Source organism: Heptranchias perlo, chromosome 23 (genome assembly GCF_035084215.1).
Source record: "Heptranchias perlo isolate sHepPer1 chromosome 23, sHepPer1.hap1, whole genome shotgun sequence".
Lineage (NCBI taxonomy): Eukaryota > Metazoa > Chordata > Chondrichthyes > Hexanchiformes > Hexanchidae > Heptranchias > Heptranchias perlo.
The window spans coordinates 4847370-4874066 of record NC_090347.1 but is presented as its reverse complement, the minus strand read 5'-3'; the positions used below and the strand labels follow the sequence as shown (position 1 = coordinate 4874066).

Below are 26697 nucleotides of genomic sequence, written 5' to 3'. Positions count from 1 at the left end.
TCATGTGGGAACAGGGTGGTCGCACTCTGAAAATTACAGCACTGAGCTTACCTCCCCGTTTCTGTTCCCCTTCTATCTGCTACCATTTCCAATTGGTCCTGGAAATGGGTAGCTAGAGCGTCCATCTGAAACAGCATCATTAAGGCATGCAAATCCGGGTCCTATGAAATATGTGGGTCATGTTCCGTCCATTGGTACTAAGTATAAAGCAGCCTAACCAGCAGTCCTTAAAGGGCCTTTGCAGGCTGCCATGGATATAGCCCAGTTTAGTGTTCTGCATGATTTTTGCAGGGTTACAAGGAGCATGAAAGCTCTTCCTGACCCCACAAAAATCTTTTGGCCTGCTACCAGTCCTCTCGTGCTCCCCACTTCACCCAACCCCCACTCCCAATTGCCATCACCCCACACAGTGGATCCATTAGATTCCCACCTCTCTCCCGATTGGTGAGCTGCAAATGAGTGCTGGAATAGCACTTCCAGCTCACCAATCAGATGTAAATGAGGCTGAACCATCAAAATGGTTTAGGCCTCTCGCTGAGGACATCGCAATCAGCTCCACTGAAATTTTTTTTCTTATTTATTCATTCTTGGCATGTGGGCATCACAGGCAAGGCCAGGATTTATTGCCCATCCTTAGTTGCCCTGGTTTGATACAACTGATTGGCTTGCTAGGTCAGGAGAGATCAGGTCGACTAGGCCTATATTCACTAGAGTTTAGAAGAATGAGAGGTGATCTCATCGAAACACATAAAATTCTAACAGGACTAGACAGACTAGATGCAGGGAGGATGTTCCCGATGGCTGGGGAGTCCAGAACCAGGGGTCATAGTCTCAGGATACGGGGTATGCCATTTAGAGCCGAGATGAGGAGAAATTTCTTCACTCAGAGGGTGGTAAACCTGTGGAATTCTCTACCACAGAAGGCAGTGGAGGCCAAATCATTAGATGTATTCAAGAAGGAGATAGATATATTTCTTAATGCTAAAGGGATCAAGGGATATGGGGAAAAAGCGGGAACAGGGTACTGAGTTAGATGATCAGCCATGATCTTTTTGAATGGCAGAGCAGGCCCGAAGGGCCGAATGGCCTACTCTTGCTCCTATTTTCTATGTTTCTATGTTTCTATGTCACTTCAGAGGATAGTTAAGAGTAGGACTGGAGTAGGACTGAAGTCACAAATAGTCCAGACTGGGTAAGGATGGCAGGTTTCCTTCCCTACAGGACATTAGTGAACCATTAGGTTTTTAAAACAATCGATAACTTCAGGATCACTTATTTTTAAACTGATACCAGCTTTTTATTTCCAGATTTAAGCCTGTGTGTGACAACAGGTAAAAGGATCCTGCACATCAACATAAGATATGCTGGAAGTTGTTTCAATGCATTCATCAATCGAAATTCAGCCCTCCCTGACCTCATCAAGGAAGAAAATCTTGTCAACAGATGTCTTGTGGGTGACAAGGCTTATCCCTGTACCCATGGATAACAACTCTACTAAGAGTTGTCAAACAGCAGCAGTGGAGTGCTACAACAAGACACATGCCCCTATCAGAGTGGTCATCAAAAAGACAACCAGGATCTTAAAGGAGCAATGTTGCTGCCTTGACAGATCGGAAGGAGCTCTGCAGTGTGCTCCAGCTCATGTGTCCTGCATAGTTGTAGCCTGTGTGCCCTGCATAATTTTGCCATACATAAAGGCCTACGGACTTGGTCGTAGCAGCTTTGGAGGCAGAAGTACATGGAAGAGGGCATCATGGTGACTGTTAGAGGACTTCTCAGTGACTACTGCAAGGGGCAAGACAGCACAAAAGATCACTGAAACCTTCACTTTTGTTTGACAAAGTCTACCTTTGGCACCACTGCCATAATTGGAATCAAATATTGGCAGGCAAAACTGTAATTGAACAATGGGCAGCCTTTAAAGAGAAGATGGCTCGGGTATAATCTAGGCACATTCCCACGAGGCAGAAAGGTAGGGCAACTAAAACCAGAACTCCCTGGGTGACAAAAGAGATAGTGAATAAGATGAAACAGAAAAAAGGGGCATATGACAGATGTCAGGTTGATAACACAAATGAGAACCAGGTAGAATATAGAAAGTTCAGAGGGGAAGTGAGAAAGAAAATAAGAGGGGCAAAGAGAGAGTATGAGAATAGACTGGCGGCCAACATAAAAGGGAATCCAAAAGTCTTCGACAGGCATGTAAACAGTAAACGGGTAGTAAGAGGAGGAGTGGGGCCGATTAGGGACCATAAAGGAGATCTACAGCCTCATGGAGGCAGAGGGGATGGCCGAGGTATTAAATGAGTACTTTGCATCTGTCTTTACCAAGGAAGTAGATGCTGCCAGAGTCTCAGTAAAGGAGGATATAGTTGAGATACTGGATGGGCTAAAAATTGATAAAGAAGAGGTAAGAGAAAGGCTAGCTGTACTTAAAGTAGTTAAGTCACCCGGTCCGGATGGGATGCATCCTAAGTTGCTGAGGGAAGTAAGAGTGCAAATTGCAGAGGTACCGGCCATAATCTTCCAAACATCCGTAGATATGGGGGTGGTGCCAGAGGACTGGAGAATTGCAAATGTTACACCTTTGTTCAAAGAAGGGTGTAAGCATAAACGCAGTAACTATAGGCCAGTCAGTTTAACCTCAGTGGTGGGGAAACTTTTAGAAACGATAATCCAGGATAGAATTATTAGTCACTTGGACAAGTGTGGATTGATTAGGGAAAGCCAGCACGGATTTGTTAAAGGCAAATCGTGTTTAACTAACTTGATTGAGTTTTTTGATGAGGTAACAGAGAGGGTAAATGAGGGCAATGCGGTGGATGTGGTGTATATGGACTTTCAAAAAGCATTTGATAAAGTGGCGCACAGTAGGCTTATCATCAAGATTGCGGCCCATGGAATAAAGGGGACAGTAGCAACATGGATACAGAATTGGCTAGGTGACAGGAAACAGAGAGTAGTGGTGAAAGGTCATTTTTCGGACTGGAGGGAGGTGTACAGTGGTGTTAGAACATAAGAACATAAGAAATTGGAGCAGGAGTAGGCCAATCGGCCCCTCGAGCCTGCTCCGCCATTCAATAAGATCATGGCTGATCTGATCCCAACCACAAATCTAAAGAACACAAGAAGTCGGAGCAGGACCCGGCCACATAGCCCCTGGGCCCTCTCCGCCACCCACAGGGCATTGACCGATCCGAACTCAGCTTCATGTCCAATTTCCTGCCCGCTCCCCATAACCCCTAATTCCCTTTACTTCTAGGAAACTGTCTATTTCTGTTTTAAATTTATCTAATGATGTAGCTTCCACAGCTTCCTGGGGCAGCAAATTCCACAGACCTACCACCCTCTGAGTGAAGAAGTTTCTCCTCATCTCAGTTTTGAAAGAGCAGCCCCTTATTCTAAGATTATGCCCCCTAGTTCTAGTTTCACCCATCTTTGGGAACATCCTTACTGCATCCACCCGATCAAGACCCTTCACAATCTTATATGTTTCAATAAGATCGCCTCTCATTCTTCTGAACTCCAATGAGTAGAGTCCCAATCTACTCAACCTCTCCTCATATGTCCGCCCCCTCATCCCCGGGATTAACCGAGTGAACCTTCTTTGTACTGCCTCGTGAGCAAGTATGTCTTTTCTTAAGTATGGAGACCAAAACTGTATGCAGTATTCCAGGTGCGGTCTCACCAATACCTTATATAACTGCAGCAATACCTCCTTGTTTTTATATTCTATCCCCCGAGCAATAAAAGCCAACATTCCATTGGCTTTCTTGATCACCTGCTGCACCTGCATACCAACTTTTTGATTTTCTTGCACTAGGACCCCCAGATCCCTTTGTACTGCAGTACTTTCCAGTCTCTCGCCATTAAGAAAATAACTTGCTCTCTGATTTTTCCTGCCAAAGTGCATAACCTCACATTTTCCATGTGCTGGGACCACTGCTTTTCTTGATATATATTAATGACTTGGACTTGGGTGTACAGGGCACAATTTCAAAATTTGCAGATGACACAAAATTTGGAAGGGTAGCGAACAGTGAGGAGGATAGTGATAGACTTCAAGAGAATATAAACAGGCTGGTGGCATGGGCGGATATGTGGCAAATGAAATTTATCGCAGAAAAATGCAAAGTGATACATTTCGGTAGGAAGAACGAGGAGAGGCAATATAAACTGGAGGGCACAATTCCAAAAGGGGTACAGGAACAGAGAGATCTGGGGGTATATGTGCACAAATCATTGAAGGTGGCAAGGCAGGTTGACAAAGCGGTTAAAAAAGCATACTTGGTCCTGGGCTTTATAAATAGAGGCATAGAGTACAAAAATGAGGAAGTTAGGTTGAACTTTTGTAAAACACTGGTTCCGCCACAACTGGAGTATTGTGTCCCGTTCTGGGCACCGCACTTTAGGAAAGATGTGAAGGCCTTAGAGAGGATGCAGAAGAGATTTACTAGAATGACTCCAGGGATGAGGGACTTTAGTTACGTGGATAGACTGGAGAAGGCTGGGGTTGTTCTCCTTGGAACAGAGACGGTTGTAAGGAGATTTGATAGAGGTATTCAAAATCATGAAGGGTCTAAACAGAGCAAATAGAGAGAAACTGTTCCCATTGACGGAAGGGTCAAGAACCAGAGTGCATAGATTTAAGGTGAACGGCAAAAGAACCAATGGTAATATGAGGAAAAACTTTTTTACACAGCGAGTGGAATGCACTGCCCGAGAGGATGGTGGAGGCAGATTCAATCATGGCCTTCAAAAGGAAACGGGATAAGTATTTGAAAGGAAAAAACTTGCAGGGCTACGGGGATAGGGCGGGGAAGTGGGACTAGCTGGATTGCTCTTGCATAGAGCCGGCGCAGACTCAATGGGCTGAATGGCCTCCTTCCGTGATGTAACCTTTCTATGATTCTATAACACCTTCGCACCCACCCTCAAATAAAGGACCAAATTCCAATCACGTATCCATCCTAGAATGTGACAACACATCAGACGTCCTTGCCCCTACATAACAATGCCAATAATAATCACTCGACGAATAAGTCAGCACGAAAGATGTTCACCCTTTCCTGTATGACTCTAACCTCCATGAGTAACAAACCCTGACATAAATGCACATTCGATTCCAATACAACAAAGTCCAAAGTGAACACATACCAACCTACTCTTTCCTAACACCGTGCTTACCCTGGGTAGCTACATATGCCTTTCTTTCTTCATTCTACTGCTTCTCATAGGAGCAACCTGAGGGCCAGTATCGCAAGAGGTGGTTGGCTGTTTGTGAAACAAAAGGGTCATGAGACTGAGGTGGCAGCTTGCTTCTGGGAGGAAAGCTCTGCTGCATCTCTGGAGCTTGTTCCTGGGAATCCTGGTGTCAACTTCTACATGCCACTGTTGTGGTGCTCTGAGAAGGAAGGCTGATGTCCTAAGGAATAGCCGAATCAAGGAGGTCGACTCCAACTGGCGTCATTCCACTGAGCCTTGGATGTATGGCACCACTGATCAGTGGGTTGGTTAGTCTAATGTAGCTATCAGATCCTGTAAGCTCTGATAGACAGCAGCATGCATCTGAGGAGTATCTGGAAAGTGGCATGGGACAGCTGAAGTAAGAGATGTGATGGTAACACCTTGTTAAAATGGAGGAAGGCATGATCATAACTGCTGTTAGGGGAGATGGGGATACATGTTGTAAGACCCCAATTTAGTGCCCTCTTAAAAAATGTAGTGTGAATGGTTATTTGTGTAGCTGTTCATTTCAGACGCTGAAGAATGTGCTGGTGCCCAGGATTCCCATGTCAGAAAAGGAAGAGTGGCTGGTGTGTTATGCTGCCAGCCCTGGTCAGGTCAGTGAATTCCTTGCAGCATTCCTCTGCAGTCATGGGGTGAGAGATGGCAATGAGTGCCAGTGCCACCTCACTCTAAATGGCAGGAGTTAAATCATTTCAAGGTTTCTTCCCATGGAGACCCAGCAGTCTGTCTCTCCTCTATTTCATGGAGGAGAATTTGCAGGTGCAAGCCATTGAAATTATGGGGTCTTCTTTTATAACTCTGTGCTATGCCCTTATGGAACACTTCCTTCCGTTCTTCCTTCCTTCCACCCTCCCTCCCGCCTTTCCTTCCTTCCTTTCCCCAGCTAATAGCCATAAGTATACAGCAAGTTGGGCAGGCAGTAGCCATCATTACAGAGCCAGCTACATGGGAAACATTCTAAAATAATGCTTTCATAACATCAAAAACTTGTTCTCAAGAGTTTGCACAGTTAACAACTTGAGCTTAACCTGTGATACAAGGAGGGTGACAAATGAGAACATTTTTGTGTTAACTATTAGATTTGAAATTTATGAAGTGGATTCAGTAATTGGAAGTCAAAATCTGATACTTACATAAAGGGAACTGAAGCTACACTGCATGCTGCTACAAATTAAGTTCATTTTAAACTGAATTAAATTTTACTTACCTGGTTGGAGTTACTAATTCTGTTCGCCTTTATTGGATCGCAGGTTTCGTAAACAGCATACATAACTAAACCACACAGGCAGGCTGTCGTGAGCACAATAATCATACTAACCCAGTTCAGAAATGCAGCTCTGTGAAATCAGAAATAATTGTTGGTAATACGTAAAGCAGGATTACTCATTTCACATGATACTTATAAAGTGGCCTCTGTTTCTTATATCCTTATGAGATGCTTCAATCTTAAAGTCTGAATGAAATATACCTAGGGCAATATAACCTTGAAGGGTGTTAAAAATCATTCCAAACTCCTGAAATTGTGAACGTGGAAAAACTCAATGGTTCTCTTATTGCCCCAAGTTATTTCCTCCCCCCACACAACCTTGACTCTTTCTCCCCAGCCTTGCATTGCAAAAGCCGTGTTCCTGGCCAGGAATTGGGCTTTTCTACTTATGGGTACAGTGTGCCCTTAAGAAATATATACGGCCAAACAATTCTTATACAACTTATTGAATTTAGTTGTTAAATTATAAGCGCAGTTTGTACCTTTTTTGAGGGAAGGGAATTAATGAAGGTTTACAGACTTCTTTTTCCTTTGCTACCTTTAGCCGGTGAATGAAAAGCAGGCCTGAGTTTACTCTTCCCACCATGACCACCGCTACAACACTGGAAGAAATGGAGGCCAGGTTAAAGGGGACACAGGGCCTCAAAGATTGGAGGGACATGAGAATGGGACCCAAACTGCCATTGCCTCCTTTCAAACCATCAGGCCACAACACACTATCAAGTAATTGATTTTCTTTCCTTTGTGGGGCAGGAGGAGCCCCACAAGGAAAGCTTAGGCCTCCCATGCCTCAGAATCCCCCGTTCCTGAATACAAGGGCCCCGATTTTCAATGAGGAGCGGGTATGGTGCGCATGAGCCCCGAAGCAGGTGGCGAATTAAGTGAGTCCAGGGGCGTGGAGGCCCGGCCAATCTTAATGGCGGGGCCTCATTTGCACGAATTCTCCTGGAGTCCCTCCCGCACCCTGCCAGATCCAGTATGGCGGGAGGCCACGTGGGAATGGTCCCCAGCAGTCAGTCCTTGGCAGTCTGGAGGCCATCTGGGTGGGGGATTCTAGCCACGATCAGGGAAGAGGATTTCTGCTTGCGATCGGGGCAGGGGACCTCTGGCCGCGATCGGTGGGGGGGGAGGTGGGCTCTGGCCACAATCGGAGAGAGCCAGAGGCAAGGGAGGCCCAAAGCATCCAGGCAAGGCCCGGCAGAGCATTCCTGCTCCTCCTGGCCCCTCTCAGCCTGAATGGTCCCCAGTAGGCAGTCCCTGGCAGTCTGGAGGCCATCGAGGTGGTGGGGGGGGGGGGGAATGTAGCCATGATCGGGGGCATGGGGGTTTCTGCCCGCGATCGGGGGAGGGCGGCTCTGACCCCAATCGGGAGGGGTGCCCAGGACGAGGGAGGCCCAAGGTTTCCTCGTGAGGCCCGGAGGAGCCTCAGAAGAGCAGGTTAAGATCAGGACGTGGCGGGACGGCAGTGGGATCATAGAGTGTAAATGACTGCCCTCATTTTAACTGTCACCCTGTCTAGAGTTAAAATCAGGGCCAAGATCACTGCGACAAGTCAGGAAACCGATCCCACTGCCTATATAGTGTCAGCGGGCAGACTCTGTGCCTTGCGATTCTCCGCCACTTCATACTGACTTCCTACTCATCTTGAGTGGAAAGTAGGCTGGCGGGATTTAAATGGGGCCCGACCGTTAAAATCGGCCGGGCCTTATTCTGTCATAGGTGGTCGGGAAATTCACTCATTGGCACAGATTGGAAGCCCGCTGGCAGTTAAAAACTAGGCTATGTAGTCTTTAAACACAGAAATTTCCATAAATAAACAAAGATTGATAACGTGCTCACACGTTCATTGTTCATGCAGTTTCCAAGTTTTTACATATAAAAGCCTCAACATAGTTCAGAAGTGAAAGCATTTTTAACTGCATATATACAGTACAACCAAAGTAAAGAGACATAAAAAAATCAATTCTCAATGAAGAACCTTTTTGTTGTCTTTTCTAACCATCAACAAAGAAACCACAATAATTGGTGCTGCTGTTCACAGGCGCTACTTCTTATGGCTATTGTTTGGCTGTGAGGGATCCATAAAAACACAATTGTTAATCTATTTATATAAATGTCATCACTTGCCTGAAACAAAAGCTTTGAGAATTCAATCACCAGTTGCAAAGTCTTTTGGAAAAAGCGAAGCTCTCAAATCCTCACAGAATGATAAGCACGCCTTTCTATCCTTCAACTTCTGTTGATATGCAGACGCATGCTGGGAAAATCTGCAAACTACACGTACTCAGGCAATCAGGATTTGATAGCTGGCACTAGACCAGTCATCCCACTGATCAGTGGGGGCACAGATCCAGAGCCCTGTGGAATGGTGATAGCTGGCGTCAACCTGCCTGATACTGCCATCTCTTGGGGGCCTTGCTTTCCCCCCTCAGAGGACTATAGCAGTGATACGGAGGAGGCAACACCAGGTTGCCCAGGAGCAAGCTCCATAGTTGCAGCCAGCAGTGGATCCTTCCCAGGAGCAAATGACCATGAAAGGAGGGCCACCTCACTCCCATGAACCTACTGTATCACAGAAGCAACCAACCACCTCTCACGATACTGACCCTCAGGTTGCACCTAGCAGAAGCACTAGAATGGAGAAAGAAAGGCACGTTTAGCCATCCAGGAAAAACAAGATGTTAGGAAAGAGTAGGTTGGTATGTGTTCACTTTGGACTTTGTTTTATTGAAATCGAATGTGCACTTATGCCATGGTTTGTTATTCATGGAGGTTAGAGTCATACAGGAAGGGGTTCTGACTTATTCATCGGGTGATTATTATTGGTATTGTTAGTTAGGGTCAAGGAAGTCTGTTGCGTTATCACATTCTAGGATACTGGATTGAAGGTTTGGTTACTTTATTTGATGGTGGGTGAGAAGTTGTTACGACAGTGGTGCCAAAGGTAGACTGTGTTAAACAGAAGTGAAGGTTTCGGTGATCAGTTGTGCTGTGATGCCCTTTGCAGCAGTCACTGAGAAGTCCTCTGAGTGACAGTCACCTTGATGCTCTTCTCCACATACTCCTGCCTCCAAAGTTGCTGAACTGCCTTCCAACGAATGACCAAGTCCAGACCTTTTTGTATGGCAAAGTTGTGCGGGGCAGAGCAGCCTACAATTATGCGGGACACTTGAGTTTGGAGCATACTGCAGAGACCCTCTCGCCAGTCAAGGCAGCGAAAAGTGCTCCTTTAAGACCCAAATTGTCGTATTGATGATCATTCTGGTAGAGATTAGTAACAACAGATAAGTGCTTATTTGAACCAGTCACATTTTTGTGCACTAAGGATGTATGACACTTTTCAGGTATGATACTCTGAGGTGTGACGAGATATAATCTTAAAATTAAAACTACACTGGTTAATATTGAATCCAAGACAAAATTCACATAAAAAGGGTTTTGATAATATGAAATGCAGTGCCGTAGAAGCTGACAGGTGCAGAATCAATTGGAGTTTTTAAAAGGAAACAAATATTTACTTGGCAAGTAAAGACATTAAAGGATATGGGGAAAGAGTGGGGAATTAGGATTAAAAAAGGTAAAGAACTTTCAAAGATTTGGCACAAGCACCCTGGGCAAAATGGCCTCCTCCTGTGCTGTATGATTCTGTGATTCTAACTGTCATGGATAAAATGGTGAAGTACGCTACATATGAGGCTATGCTTTCAGATGTGACACAACGGACTCAAGATAGCTGCAAGATTTTTAACTAATATATATTTGTATAGATAATTTACTCTGGTGTTTAGATGTTATTTATACAATGATTAAGTGTTAATCTTACAAGTTATAATTACAAAATAAGGCATGCAATACCAGTGCTGTTTTGGCACAAGGATATGCTAAATACCAAAATGACTGCTGGCATAGAAAAAAATCCACGCATGGCCTTGAATTCATTAGGTTCAACTCTTGGATAATAAAGTAAATAGATATGATTTTTTAAAAAATCATTGCATTAGCATTGGAACAAGAGCAACAATGGAAATTATAAATGAACATCTGAATGTGTATGCCAAATGTTTACAGCTTTTCTACAGCCTCTTACATTATTGTTATTATTTCAGCAGTGATGAACTGGCGTATTTTCAATTCCTTGATTAGAGTACAACCATATAATTCAGAAAAACATTTCAAATATGAATGAAATTATTCATGAATATATGAAGGTATGATTGTATGACTGCAGCATATTCCTTTCTGATTAGTCTGTGCTAACAATGTAGTTAACATAGACCAAACAGAACCAAGAATCATATTCCACACCATACACTGAAAATAGCTGTTATAGTTCCACACCAAAAACTTAAAATTTACGTAGTTGAAGTACCTGTAGACATTTTAAAAATCAAGTTCTAACTATAGCCACAATCCTGGTCAAACTCTGGACCCTAGATGAGGTTGAGACTCAATTTATGAGCAAGCCCATTAAGAGGTGTCAGCTGTTAAGGTTCAGTTAATTTCAAATTTATGAGCAACTTTGCAGGAAATCTACAATTGATATATAGAAATTTTGATGCACATTCTTAACTAAAAACTCAAACTTGGATTTTAATTATCGTGAAAACTTACTTTTTTGCTTCTTTTTCACTCTTACAGGCCAGGTATCTTTGTACCTGTGCTTGATTGCAACTATATGTTGCTGTCCATCCAAATGTGCCTCCTACTAATATAGTCCAAAATGTGTGTCTTCTCCTTGGATCAGGATCAAAACTGAAATAAAAATATTCCCCCAATTATTTGACCAACTACAACTTCTTTATGGAGTTGATTTTAACCCTACACACCTGACGGAAATCGCCAGGTCTGCAGTTAAAAACAAGCAGTTACTTACTTGCTCAGATTCCAACCGTTCCGATATTAACCTGCAGCGTTCTGCAGGTGGATGAGGAGCCTGCCTAAAGCAGTAGGGAGACTCAAATTTATGCAAATCGGGGTCCTATTACAACAGTAGCACCACGATACAATTTTAACCATGACCTGAGCCAGGGCAGCTTTCCTGCTTAACAGAAGCAGGTCTGAAGATAGAGAAGGCCATGTCAAGTAAATCTAACTTTCCTTTTTGGGGCCAGGAAGAGAAGGAGGCATTTAAATGAGACCCAGAAGTTAAAGTACCCAGGGCCTGAAATTTAGGCCAGCGAGTGCATTTCACACTCGACCCCCACCCCAACCTGCTTGAAACCCACTCCATTAAAACTGATCCCTATATCTTCTATTTGCACCAGTTTCTAAATGTAATAAAAATACTTCTTTCTTCCCCTACTCCCATTTTTGTCAATTGTTTTTCTCCTGCTCACTGAGACATGACTTTTCTCTATGTAGGGGAAGTACAATTTGCATATAAGATCAGCATTTTTCCTTTGTGAAGTTTCATATAAATCTGAGTAGGTAAATAGGCCCCAAAAATTCTTTCTGCTTTACTACCATTTTCATGATAGAGAGCAGCAGGTGATGTTTCTACCTCTGTGATTAGTGGGTTTATTTTTAGTTTTATTTTCAATGTCTTGCTTAGTTGTCCCACTGACCATAATTGCTGATGTGACCTATGGAGCATAATGTTTGAGTGCTGGCAGTGAAATATCCAGCTTCTATCTGGTCTTACTTCAGTCATGAGTAAAAAAAATGGAAAAATCAGGCAGAAAACAAACTGGTAGTACTGTACCTCCAACTGCTTCTTTCTTACCAATCTACTTCTTCCCCTGACCCCCAGATGCCAATTAATGATAGGAAAACAGATATAAATTCCAGTAATTTGGGTAGGGGTAGAATTATTAGCAGAAAAATAATAATATAAATATGATATTACTGTACTGCTGAAACCTCTGCACTGGATACAGTAGCGCGTAGGCGATCACAAAGAAGATTACCAGCTGATAGGGTCCCCCTCATTCTTCAAATGAGAGTATCAGCTACAGAGCATAGGAGTAATCTCAGATTGCCAATTGGGATTAACAAGGATGCGGTGGTCTGGATTGTCCTCAAGGACAAAATCACCACCAGAGATGTATTCAAGCATGATTTATTCCCACCAGCCCAATCCCATAGTGATCCCATTTTCCTGGGTAAATTATATGAGCAGTGTAGGCTCCCAGCGGTATCACTACTCTGTAGAGGGAACCTGCCCATTGTAACACAGCAAAATACTTTAGTGCTACAACAAGGCACTCACTGCAGCTCCGGAGGGGAGAGCTAGTGTCCAGAAGGTATCCAAAATATATTTTTTTAAATGGCTCTGAATAAGCAGGTCAGCAACCCGCTGTCAGTAGAAGGGTGTAAAGGAGAAAGATGTAGCCAAAACTAGGTCCTCCCTCTTTCCCCAGAATTGTCCTCCGTGCCCCATTTTTCCAGCTGCACCACTCCGGCCCCATCCAAAAATGGGCAGTTTGCTAGAGGAAAATCCAGGCCTATACCTTTAAAAAGATGATGCATCAATTTTTTTAATGTGGTCCAAAGGTTTTCGTTATTTTTTTATTTGTTCATAGGACGTGGGCGTCGCTGGCAAGGCCAGCATTTATTGCTCATCCCTAATGGCCCTTGAGAAGGTGGTGGTGATCCGCCTTCTTGAACCGCTGCAGTCTGTGTGGTGAAGGTTCTCCCACAGAGCTGTTAGGTAGGGAGTTCCAGGATTTTGACCCAGCGATGATGAAGGAACGACGATATATTTCCAAGTCGGGATGGTGTGTGACTTGGAGGGGAACGTGCAGGTGGTGTTGTTCCCATGTGCCTGCTGCCCTTGTCCTTCTCGGTGGCAGAGGTCGTGGGTTTGGGAGGGGCTGTCGAAGAAGCCTTGGCGAGTTGCTGCAGTGCAACCTGTGGATGGTACACACTGCAGCCACTGTGCGCCGGTGGTGGAGGAAGTGAATGTTTAGGGTGGTGGATGGGGTGCCAATCAAGCGGGCTGCTTTGTCCTGAATGGTGTCGAGCTTCTTGAGTGTTGTTAGAGCTGCACTCATCCAGGCAAGTGGAGAGTATTCCATCACACTCCTGACTTGAGCCTTGTAGATGGTGGAAAGGCTTTGGGGAGTCAGGAGGTGAGTCATTCGCCGCAGAATACCCAGCCTCTGACCTGCTCTTGTAGCCACAGTATTTATGTGGCTGATCCAGTTAAGTTTCTGGTCAATGGTGACCCCCAGGATGTTGATGGTGGGGGATTTGGCAATGGTGATGCTGTTGAATATCAAGGGGAGGTGGTTAGATTCTCTCTTGTTGGAGATGGTCATTGCCTGGCACGAATGTTACTTGCCACTTATCAGCCCAAGCCTGGATGCAGGCATGGACTGCTTTATTATCTGAGGGGTTGAGAATGGAACTGAACACTGTGCTATCATTAGCGAACATCCCCATTTCTGACCTTATGATGGAGGGAAGGTCATTGATGAAGCAGCTGAAGATGGTTGTGCCTAGGACACTGCCCTGAGGAACTCCTGCAGCAATGTCCTGGGGCTGAGATGATTGGCCTCCAACAACCACTATCATCTTCCTTTGTGCTAGGTATGACTCCAGCCACTGGAGAGTTTTCCCCCTGATTCCCATTGACTTCAATTTTACGAGGGCTCCTTGGTGCCACACTCGGTCAAATGCTGCCTTGATGTCAAGGGCAGTTAATCTCACCTCACCTCTGGAATTCAGCTATTTTGTCCATGTTTGGACCAAGGCTGTAATGAGGTCTGGAGCCAAGTGGTCCTGGCGGAACCCAAACTGAGCATTGCTGAGCAGATTATTGTTGAGTATGTGCCGCTTGATAGCACTGTTGACGACACCTTCCATCACTTTGCTAATGCTTGAGAGTAGACTGATGGGGTGGTAGTTGACCGGATTGGATTTGTCCTGCTTTTTGTGGACAGGACATACCTGGGCAATTTTCCACATTGTCGGGTAGATGCCAGTGTTGTAGCTTTACTGGAACAGTTTGGCTAGAGGCGCGGCTAGTTCTGGAGCACAAGTCTTCAGCACTACAGCCGGGATATTGTCGGGGCCCATAGCCTTTGTTCTATCCAGTGCACTCAGCCGTTTCTTGATATCACGTTATGCTAAATGATGACTGTGTAAAATATAATCAACTATCCATTTAGTCCATCTCTTTTTGAAAATAACAGACCCCCACTGTACTTGTCTTTTGTGACACAAAAAACCCTTGATTTATGAATTAACTTAGTCCTATGAATATATTAGGATAAAGTTCTTTTTCCATCTACATATCAAAATCTCCATTCCACTCTAATTGGAGTAATATCACATTATGGATGAAATTTAGAAACTTTAAATGGACAATTTAGATCTAAGAAAAGCCCACTCCTCATGGCTGGTCATGCTGATCAGCACAAGTGTGCCTGGATCTCATTAACTCTCCACTGGAACCATTCCTTTCACCAATAACACTCAAGTCAAAAATACTCACTCTAAAAAATTAATCCGGCCACCATTCTCAGCAATGTTCCAAACCTTTCCAATCCCTCCAACGTGAATTGATCCCTGAATCAGCACAGCCAGAAGGCCAATCACCATTATACAGATTTGGAATACGTCGGTCCACACAACAGCTTTAATACCACCCTGAGAAGGAATTACAAATAACAGTAGATTTAAATCAATGGCCAAATGAGAGGTAATAATGCTGAAAAGAGCTGTACAGTGGTTCTTGATTAAAGGTGCCAATTCAATCACATCTTATCATGTATGTCTCATGTATGATTGAAGTATATTTAAGCTTTGAATAGGCTAAGTTTTGAGGCTGTAGAATGCACTACCAGAGTTGATGATTGAAGCAGAGATTGTGGCCCAGAATTTCTTCAGAGCTGCTCGCACATAAACGGGCTTTCCACAACACTTCCAGCGGCGTTAGATGGTTGAAGGAAACAGACCAGCTGAGCTGAATGGCCTGTTCCCACGTTGTAATTTCTATGTAAGTTGTACATTGAAGCCTATTTAAGTGAGTACGCCATTTGCCAACAAAACTTATCCCCTCTCTGAGCTATTCCCAATATCCAATTGCTCGGAAAACCCAAAGATGTTTTATAAATACATTAAGAGCAAGAGGATAACTAAAGAAAGAGTAGGGCCTATTAGAAATCAAAAAGGTAACCTATGTGTGGAGGTGGAAGATGCATACTTTGCGTCTGTCTTCAAAAAAGAGAGGGACGATGCAGACATTGTAGATAAGGAGGAGGAGTGTGAAATATTGGATGGGAAAACTTAGTGAGAGATGAAGCATTAAGGGGATTAGCATCTTTGAAAGTAGATAAATCACCATGCCTGGATGAAATGTATCCCAGGCTGTTAAAAGAAGCAAGGGAGGAAATAGTGGAGGTTCTAACCATCGTTTTCCAATCCTCCCTGGATACAGGAATGGTGCCAGAAGATTAGAGGACTGCTAACATTGTACCATTGTTTAAAAAGGGAGAGAGGGATAGACTGAGTAATTACAGGCCAGTCGGTCTAACCTCGGTGGTGGTCAAATTATTGGAATCAATTCTGAGGGACAGGTTAACCGTCACTTGGAAAGGCACGGATTAATCAAGGACAGTCAACATGGATTTGTCAAGGGAAGGTCGTGTCTGACTAACTTGACTGAATTTTTTGAGGAGGTAACAAGAAGGGCCGATGAGGGTAGTGTGTTTGATGTAGTCTACATGGATTTTAGCAAGGCTTGTGACAAGGTCCCACATGGCAGACTGGCCAAAAAAGTACAAGCCCATGGGATCCAAGGGAAAGTGGCAAGTTGGATCCAAAGTTGGCTCAGTGGCAGGAAGCAAAGGGTAATGGTCGACGGTTGTTTTTGTGACTGGAAGGCTGTTTGCAGTGGGGTTCCGCAGGGCTCAGTACTAGGTCCCTTGCTTTTTGTGGTATATATTAATGATTTGGACTTAAATGTAGGGGGCATGATTAAGAAATTTGCAGATGATATAAAAGTTGGCCGTGTGGTTGATAGTGAGGAGGAAAGCTGTAGACTGCAGGAAGGTATCAATGGACTGGGCAGAAAAGTGGCAAATGGAATTCCATCCGGAGAAATGTGAGGTAATGCATTTGGGGAGGGCAAACAAGGCAAGGGAATACACAATAAATGGGAGGATACTGAGAGGTTGTAGAGGAAGTGAGGGATCTTGGAGTGCATGTCCACAGATCCCTGAAGGTAGGACAGGTAGATAAGGTGGTTAAGAAGGCATATGTGATACTTTCCTTAATTAGCTGAGACATAGAATATAAGAGCAGGGAGGTTATGCTAGAACTGTATAAAACACTACTTAGGTCCACAGCTTGAGTACTGCGTTCAGTTCTGGTCACCACATTACAGGAAGGATGTAATTGCACTAGAGAGTGTACAGAGGAGATTTACGAGGATGTTGCCAAGACTAGAGAATTTTAGCTATGAGGAAAGATTCGATAGGCTGGGGTTGTTTTCTTTGGGTCAGAGGAGGCTGAGTGGTGATTTAATTTAGGCATATAAAATTATGAGGGGCCTAGATGGAGTGGGTAGGAAGGACCTATTTCCCTTAGCAGAAAGGTCAATAACCAGGGAGCATAAATTTAAAGTGATTGGTAGAAAGATTAGAGGGGAGCTGAGGAAAAAAATTTTCACCCAGAGGGTGGTGGGGGTCTGGAACTCACTGCCTGAAAGGGTGGTAGAGGTAAAAACCCTCATCACATTTAAAAAATACCTGGATATGCACCTAAAGTGCCGTAACCTACAAGGCTATGGACCAAGTGCTGGAAAGTGGGATTAGGCTGGGTGGCTCATTTTCGGCAGGAGCGGACACGATGGGCCGATTGGCCTCCTTCCGTACCGTAAATTTTCTATGATTCTATTCTATGATTCTATGCTTCTCCTGCCTGTTTGAACCAGAGCAGCAATTTTCAACATCACAGCTGACTGAATTGTTAAACAGTCAGCTGTGATATTCCACTGGCACACACTGGCTGGTTGAATAGGCTCTGACAGAAGTTTAAACTTTTAAAAACATGGATCTCAAGCCAGGAAGAGGAGAGTGGCCTGTTAAATTTAAACAGAGCTTCAAACCCTACATTCTAGTCACAACCAAAACTGTTTATTTTCACTTCTGCAACATTGCCCACCTCCACACCTTACCTCAGCACATGCCTTCAACATCTCCAGGCTCAATTATTACAACATTCTACTTGCTGGCCTTCTAAGTTCCACCTTGCACAAATTACAACTCATCTAAAACTCTGCCTCCCACACTCTATTCCACACTGTCCCATTCTGTTATCACCCATGTCCTCAGCAACCTGCATTGGCTATCCATCCCTCAACACATCCTATTCAAGATCCATGTACTTATCTACAAGTCCCTCTGCAAGTCCTCTAGCCCTACATGCTAGGACGGCTCTCTTCTGACCCAGGAACACTTTACCTAAAGCCCTGTACTTTGCTAATACTTTTCTCTCCTTCAAAAGGCTATCTTTTTGATCTTGCCTTCGGTCAACTCCCTTAACTCTTCTCCCATCATTGCTCTATTTTGAAGTACTTTGGGACATTCTATTATTTTAAAGTTGCTATATAAGTGCAGATAGTGTTATTGGACTTGGCAGTGGGAAATGAAGTTGCAAGTGAAGCTAGAATTAGTGGGAGCAAGTGATTCCAAGCAGGAAAAATGGAGGGGAAAAAATAAGCAACATTGGGAAGAACGCATTTAGTAAAGCAGCACAACTGATTGAGTAGTTGTTAAGTCAACTGTGATGTTGAAAACTGCTGAAAATGTGAGATGACAACATCAACAGAAGAAATGGGAAGATAATAGCTGACTAATCCACTGTTTGAAATGCAAAGTATATGTGCTTCCAAGTGGAGATTGTAGCTTCCAGGTATAGCCAATAGCTCTCTAAAGACACTTTTCCATTAGGTTAGTACTATTGACTGCAGACACATCACACTCTGGCAGTCAACAATGCTTTGTAAAATAAAGCAAGAGGACTTTGGATACCTGATGGCATCAGAAATTCATATCTTCATGGGTCTCACAACCTGTCACTGGTCACTTAAATGTAAAACTATGCAGCTGGATTCTCTCCATTTTTTTAAAAAGGTAACTGTGAACCCACTGAGGGCTGATGGAGCAGCAGCACCAGGAAATAAAGAAGAGCAGGTCGGTGAGGACATGGCTGATAACAGCAGGGAAATGGCGTAAGTCCCGTATTCAAAATCAGATTCAAAAGAGTCTGATAGTCCAGTATTTATAGCCCTTGCACTACAGGTTGCAGACAATCTACTCCTTAGTACTGTATCCAGAGAGAGAGAGAGAGATTGAGTTGTTTCTGTGTACGGAGTTGCCCATATTACAGCACTACTCCGTTATACCATCGAGCAAATGGCATTCGCACAATCGTGCCCGCAATAAGCGGTGGGGACTGTAATATATTTTGGAAGACGAAACAAAGAATGTGAGTACCCCAATGGTTAGATGCTGAAGGGTGTGGATGAGGAGAGATTCAAGTACATAATTTCCTGAAATTGGAAATACAATCCGTTTCCAGTGGTGTGCCACAGGGCTCAGTGTTGGGTCCCTTGCTGTTTGTGGTATATATTAATGATTTGGACTTGAATGTAGGGGACATGATTGGCAAATTTGCAGACGACACAAAAATTGGCCGTGTAGTTGATAGTGAAGAGGATAGCTATGGACTCCAAAAAGATATCAATGGGTTGGTGGAGTGGGCGGAAAAGTGGCAAATAGAGTTCAACCCGGAGAAGTGTGAGGTAATGCACATAGGGAGGGCAAACAGTAAAAGGGAATACGCAGTAAACGGGAATATATTGAAAGGGGTAGAGGAAGAGACCTTGGAGTGCATGTGCACAGGTCCCTGAAGGTGGTAGTACAGGTAGATAAGGTTGTGAAGAAGGCATACAGAATGCTCTCCGTTATTAGCTGAGGTATAGAATACAAAAGCAGGGATGTAATGATGGAACTGTATAAAACGCTGGTAAGGCCACAGCTGGAGTATTGTGCGCAGTTCTGATCACCACATTATAGGAAGGACGTAATTGCTCTGGAGAAAGTGCAGAGAAGATTTACAAGAATGTTGCCAAGGCTTGAAAATTGCAGCTACGAGGAGAGATTGGATAGGCTGGGGTTATTTTCCTTGGAGCAGAGGAGGCTGAGGGGTGACTTGATTCAGGTGTACAAAATTATGAGGGGCCCAGATAGAGTAGACAGGAAGTACCTGTTTCCCCTAGCGGAGAGTTCAAGAACTAGAGGACATAGATTTAAGCTGATTGGCGGAAGGATTAGAGGGGACATGAGGAAAAACTTTTTTACCCAGAGGGTGGTGGGTGTATGGAATTCACTGCCCGAATTGGTGGTAGAGGCAGGGACCCTCTACTCTTTTAACAAGTACCTGGACCTGCACCTAAAGTACTGTAAGCTGCAGGGCTACGGACCGAGTGCCGGAAGGTGAGATTAGCATGGGCACCTTGTTATTCTTTGAGCCGGCTTAGACACGATGGGCCGAATGGCCCCCTTCTGTGCTGTATCTTTTCTATGGTTCTATGGTACTACAGGTAGTCAAAGCCATAAAAAAAACAATAGCATTTTTGATTTTATAAATAGGGGCTTAGAGTTCAAGAGTAAAGAACTGATGATAAATTTGTATAAAACACTAGTTAAGCCACATTTAGTATGTGCAGTTGTGGTCACTCCATTATAGAAAGAAGATTAAGGCCATAGGGAGCATACAGCATAGATTTACCAGGATGATGCCGCAGATGGAGAATTATAGTTATGAGGAGAGACTTGACATACCAGAACTATTTCCACTGAGACAAAAATGGTTAAGAGAAGAATTAATAGAGGTTTTTAAATTAAGAAGGGTTTTGATAGGGTGAATAGGGAAATACTACTTCCTCCTGGTGGAGAGTCACTGATGCAGGGTAATCAATTTAAAACTATCACAAGAAAGGGTAGAGAAAGGTTAGGAGAAATTTCTTGCATCCATACAGTTTTAATCTGATGGTACTAATATGTTAATGACTTGTGGGAAGTCCTAGGTCGAACACTGCTGCTTTTCAGGGGTCAGTGCTGGTACCACTGCTTTTCAAGATATATATTAATGACTTAGACTTGGGTGTACAGGGCACAATTTCAAAATTTGCAGATGACATAAACTTGGAAGGGTAGTGAACAGTGAGGAGGATAGTGATAGACTGCGAGAGGATATAGACAGGCTGGTGGAATGGGCAGACACGTGGCAGATGAAATTTAACGCAGAAAAATGCAAAGTGATACATTTCAGTAGGAAGAATGAGGAGAGGCAATATAAACTAGAGGGGACAACTCTAAAAGGGGCACAGAAACAGAGATATCTGGGGGTATATGTACATAAATCGTTGAAGGTGGCAGGGCAGGTTGACAAAGCAGTTAATAAAGCATACGGGGTCCTAGGCTTTATAAATAGAGGCGTAGAGTACAAAAGTATGGAAGTCATAATGAACCTTCATAAAACACTGGTTCGGCCACTACTGGAGTATTGTGTCGAGTTCTGGGCACCGCACTTTTGGAAGGATGTGAAGGCCTTAGAGAGGGTGCAGAAGAGATTTACTAGAATGATTCCAGGGATGAGGGACTTAATTACATGGATAGACTGGAGAAGCTGGGGTTGTTCTCCTTGGAACAGAGACGATTGCGAGGAGATTTGATAGAGGTATTCAAAATCATGAAGGGTCGAGACAGAGTAGATAGAGAGTAGATAGTAAATAGGATCAAGAACCAGAGGGCATAGATTTATGGTGATTGGCAAAAGAACCAAAGGTGACATAAGGAAAGACTTTTTTACACAGTGAGTGGTTAGGATCTGGAATGCACGCCTGAGGGGGTGGTGGAGGCAGATTCAATCATGACCTTCAAAAGAGAACTGGATAAGTACTTGAAAGGAAAAAGTTTTCAGGGCTACAGGGATGGGGCGGTGGAGGGTGACTAGCTGGATTGCTCTTACATAGAGCCAACGTGGGCTTGATGGGCTGAATGGCCTTCTTCCGAGCTGTAACCTTTATGATTCTATTCTATAACACTGTGTACTGTGACTTCATGGGTAATCCCATGTCATACAATGTATTCTATGACATCATGGGGAATCCTGGATCGTACAGGGGTGTGCTGTAACATCATGGGGAGCCCTGGGTCATATAGTGTATGGTAATCTCAAAAGCTCCCACAGAAATGTGCATGTTCCTAGACAGTGTGAGTGTATTCAAGTAAAGCTAGGCCCCAAGGCAAAGACAAGATAATTCCTTCAGATGCTACTTACAGTTCCATTTTAAACTCACGGTACACTGGACTGGCTACAATTCCATATCAACAAAGTATAATTCAGAGATATTTTAGGACCTAACCCAGAACAGAGCCTCGCATCTGACAGTGACCAATGTTATCCTCTTCAGCCCTGGTTCATGACATCCTAACGCAGCCATTGTTAGAGTCAGAATGCAGATACAACAGATATAGCCCGTGCAGCTACCGAGATGATTATAGAGCATACCACTGGTATCTTGAAGAAGCACTTCAGATGTCTCAACAAATTAAGATGTGGAGATGCCGGTGATGGACTGGGGTTGACAATTGTAAACAATTTTACAACACCAAGTTATAGCTGGACTATAACTTGGTGTTGTAAAATTGTTTACAATTGTCAACAAATTAAGAGTGCCTTACAATTGACCTCCAAGATCGTCATCTGCTGCATGTAATAACTTTGCTATTCATAAAGAACAAGGCCAACCCAAGATCAAGGTAGCTACAGAAACACCAGTGTAACCAGATGAATGACGAGCCAAGCACTCATCCATAAGATTCATTCATAAATGTGCAAGTTACCCCTTTAAGAAATTCTGTTGTCCACGTAACACTAAGAAAGTCGTTCAAAGCACCTTTTGCAATACTGTCCTCTCCACTTCAACTGACATTAATGGCCGCTGATTACAGTGCAGTTACCTTATTATCCTAGTTTAAATGTTGTGTAACAAATGTATTAACCTACTTTCTATCATGTGTGAGTGATGTTAGTGTTTTTCCCCATGATGCTGCTCCTTACTGTTAATCCCTAACCTGTGATTCCATTATGGGAGGAGTAAGTGTACTGGCTGAGTACTGGGCTTCAGTGGGAACTGACCGAAATCCAGATGGCCCTGTACCTCCTTGTACTGGTTCACGAAATTGTCCTACAACTGAATGCAGTTATTCAACCCATTTAAAAAGAGTCTCAGCTGTTAAAATAATGTGACCGCTCCATTGGCTAACCCACCATGCAGGGGCGAGCATTTACGAAATATGGCATGCTAAGCAAATCACAAACTCATTTACTTCCGAAAATAACTCAACCAATTTGTGCAGCAACGGGAATTTTCAGGCTATACGGATGACAATTAGAAAAAGTATATAAGAACACATAGAAAGAGAAAGGGTGGAAGAAAAGCAGAAAGATAGAGAAAAGAAGACAGAAAAAAATTACGGAGAAACATAGGAAAAAGATGTTGTAGTATTTTTGACAGTGAGCAACACCACAGGAGATCGAAATTATTAAATAAACTATGGTATAAACAAAGATTTGTTAATTGGCAGTTTTTATCTCCAGTTTGTAGAACTTCTACACTTCATGGCAAATTCATTCTCTATTTATTTCATTCAACTGTAGAGCAGAAACAATGCCAAAACTTTCAGCTATACTTTGCACGTTTTTATAGGTGAACAGGAAGCACAATATCAGTATATAAAAGCAGTGGGTTCAAAACTCCATGGCCTATCCAATGTACTCCCGCCACACCTTTGACGGGAGTGCAGTAGAAGGGCCAGAAAATAGGCCGGGACCCAGATATGCTACATCCTGACCGTGCTCGTGAATTTCCTGTGATCTAGTTTGAGAGTGAAGCCTTCACCCACCCCTTAGATGGCCACTGATGTGGAATGGGAAGGGCCAAAGGTAGGTCTTGCAACACTGGGAGTTCCCATATCCTCACCCTCACATGGTTCTGGTGGAAGGTTGTAGGCCAGTACATCAATTGAGAAGGGCAGAAGTGGGCCCCATTCAGGGGGAGGTTCAAACTGGGATTCTGGCCCAAACCCCCAAAGATTCCAAAGTAGTTTTTAAAATATATTTTAAATGCCGCATGGAAATACATTAAAAATAAGTTACAAAGGCAGCTGCTGTGTTTTCTGGCGCCCGCCAGCCCCATGCAAATTAGATGACATTCCCCCGAGCCCCACATACTCCGGCAGGATTGCAGCCCGTGGAATTGTGGGGCCAGTGTCTTCTAACCTCGTGATTACTAACTCCAATAAATATTCAAATTCAATTTTCTTACTAGAGTTGTATACAGTGTACACACAAGCGCTGTTGTTACGATGGAAATCCACAAGTTTACTCCAGTAACTAAAAAAAGAGACAATTGAAAAAAAGTTAACATTATTTAAATGCTGATTGATTAGAATTTGATATAATTGGAAAGTTAAAACTGGCAGGAAAGCAACCATTCTATATGAATGCCCCAAATTTGCAAATACTGTACTAAAATTTGAAATTCCAGCTCTTTGTTGGCAGCAATTTCTTACATGCAATCAAGATGCTCATATTAACAAGTGCTTCTTATGATAACAGACATAGGCCCGAAAATCCACAGCTTCCACAGCTTTGGTGGGAATCTGCCAGCAGGATGGCAAGTTTGGCCAGGGCCAGAATACACCCAGTGCCGGCCTAAAGTCTGAGTTCCTGATTGGCATGTTGGGGACAAACCCTTCACACACCCTAAACATGGCCATCGACATAAAGGGTGCAGATGCCAGATCAGGGATTCTCTATATCGGTGTTCCTGCTGTCCTGACCCTCAGAGAAACCCTTTGTATTGCCAGTGAAGGTACACCTTGTGAGTAGGATTATCTATCCGGCATATGATGCAAGTGGGCACTACTGCAGGTCCAGGCTGTGATCATGGCTTGAACTGCTAAAGAAAGATTTTTTTTTAATGTATTTTAAAGCAGCAGTAACGTTCTGCTTCCGGTGAGACCCTAATAACATCCCCCACCCTCCTCCCAATCTGTCACACTTTGGCCACAATTTAAGGCTTCTTCAGTAAGCGGGTGCCTGAGGTGCACCCTTAGTGGTGCAGGTTCCTGCCATTGCTATGCAAAGTAGGGAACCTTCCCTTGACCTTGGAAAGTCTGCTAGGAGTGGCAGAGGATTCCAGCAAGCGCATCTCAGCACTCATGGCAGGATGACCTCTCTGTGGATTTTCAGATTTGTACATGGCCTTATGTTGACTGCAATAAGAGTTCAGTCTCACCTTGGCACTGCTTCACTAAGGCAACATGCAAAGCACTCAAGCAACCTTTCAACTAGTTGACACAAGCACATAAATGCCCATGTTGCGCCAAGATCAGCTACGCTGTGCCATACTAACGCCTTGATTTTTCTGGGTCTGTCAGAAAAATGGCCAGGTGGGACTTGCAGCAGTCTACATGATTACACCAACAACATACAGCAATTTCCTGGAGGGGGCTTAATTAATTGTGCAAAATGGGTTAAAAGCAGGAATCCCACTGCTGAGTGGTTCCCTACCACTGTGAGGGAGGTAAATCCAGTTTAGCTACAGCAATTAAAAGGCTGCCTCAGCTTAAAGCGCCAGAAGGTACTGGAATTGATAAAGAGGCAGATACAGAGAAAAAGCATAGAGAGGAGAATGGCAGAAGGTGCACCCGCACCAGGGCAGGTCTGCTGTAGTCAAGGCACCAAGATTCTCGGAAGCTTCCACAGAGATGACGTTGACAGAGAAAAGGGCAAGGGGGGCAAGACTATTTGGAGCCCATGAAAGGAAGCCCCAGGAAAGGGTGATGCAGGCAGTCTGAAGGGATGTGACGTAGGTAGTCATTGCCACATCAACTATCCATGAACGGCAATACGTTGCCACAAACATTTTAATGACCTCACCAGCTTAACCAAGGCAAGTGAAGACATGAGTACCCATGCACATCTTGAATAATACTACAAGCATAACTCACCTCCAAACTAACCATGCCCACTCACGGAGCATGTAGAGATAAATGAGACAGTTAAAATAAACCAGATACCTCACTAAAGCCACCCACACCCCCCACCCCTACACATAGACATCCATCACTCTCCCACCATTCCGCTGATCTGATCCTACTTTCTGAGAGGAAGAGTTGTGGTGGGATTTGAGTTAAAAGTGACACGAATGCTGCATTGCCTGCATCTGAAAGCATGATCATTATGGAATGTCTTCAAACACCATGGTGACATTCAATTTTGAATGAATCCCTAGCCTTTCTAGATCTTCTTGTTCTTTGCAAAGGAAAAGGTCACCCACAATCAGCGACAATGAAGTGCCACAAGTGGAAGACCAGCAACCACAGGCCCTTATGTAGGAATGAGGAGAAAGCTCTACAATTTTAGGGCAGGCACACCGGGGAAGTGGTGAGAGATGGAGAAGTTGGAGAGAGGTGTCAGGTTAGGTTGGAAATGGGAGGGCTCGCCTGCAGTACTGTGAGTACTTGCAATCTTCAGGCATTCTGAGTATTTCAAAGGCCTCCTATCATTCTTCACATTACTGGAAGTTTCTCACGACCTGCTGAGCACCCTGGAGACGGTGACAGTGGGGGAGATTTTTGCGACATCAAGATGCCAGGAAGTGCTTCTAAGGACATTGGTATATTCCGGAGTGCCAACTAACAGTGGTAGCCACGGATGCTTTGAACAGGACATTTTCATAGGGCCGTCAAGATTTCAGAGCTTATGCCCAGTACCAATGGTACGGAAGCAGTGGGTGCAAATGCCACTGCGGTTGATTTTTGTATCTGTAGTACATAAGGCTGATGGCAGGTGGGGTGACCACTCCACCCATCTGATGGCGTCGGCAGTAGGCCTGATCAATTTTTGTGGTTGGGCCTCATTTAAATAGAATAGACAAGTTGCCAGAACTAATCAAGCTGCGTATAAACAGCTTGTCATTTGGGAGGGTGGGAAATCCGACAGGCAAGGGCTAATGTGGGCCTGCAGCATCACCTTAAAGGGGAGGGCTGAAAATATTGAGGGCTCAATGGAGTAGATTTAAGCGGCGGGGAAATGTAAAGAGCACATCAAGCAGCAAAAAGTTAAACTTAAGGAAACCGTTATGGCTTAAAATT

The 26697-nt window shown here is 43.9% G+C and overlaps 1 protein-coding gene across 1 annotated transcript in view; it reads right to left on the bottom strand.

The window, feature by feature from the left end:
• LOC137341444 (sodium-coupled monocarboxylate transporter 1-like) overlaps positions 1-26697 on the bottom strand; it is a 95047-nt gene that overhangs the window by 53195 nt on the left and 15155 nt on the right. Inside the window, exons 6-9 of the mRNA XM_068004557.1 lie at positions 23862-23929; positions 14955-15109; positions 11129-11269; positions 6458-6587 (exon numbers count right to left, since the gene is read on the bottom strand). Coding sequence (XP_067860658.1) covers positions 6458-6587; positions 11129-11269; positions 14955-15109; positions 23862-23929 — 494 coding nt within the window. The remainder of the gene's footprint in view (positions 1-6457; positions 6588-11128; positions 11270-14954; positions 15110-23861; positions 23930-26697) is intronic.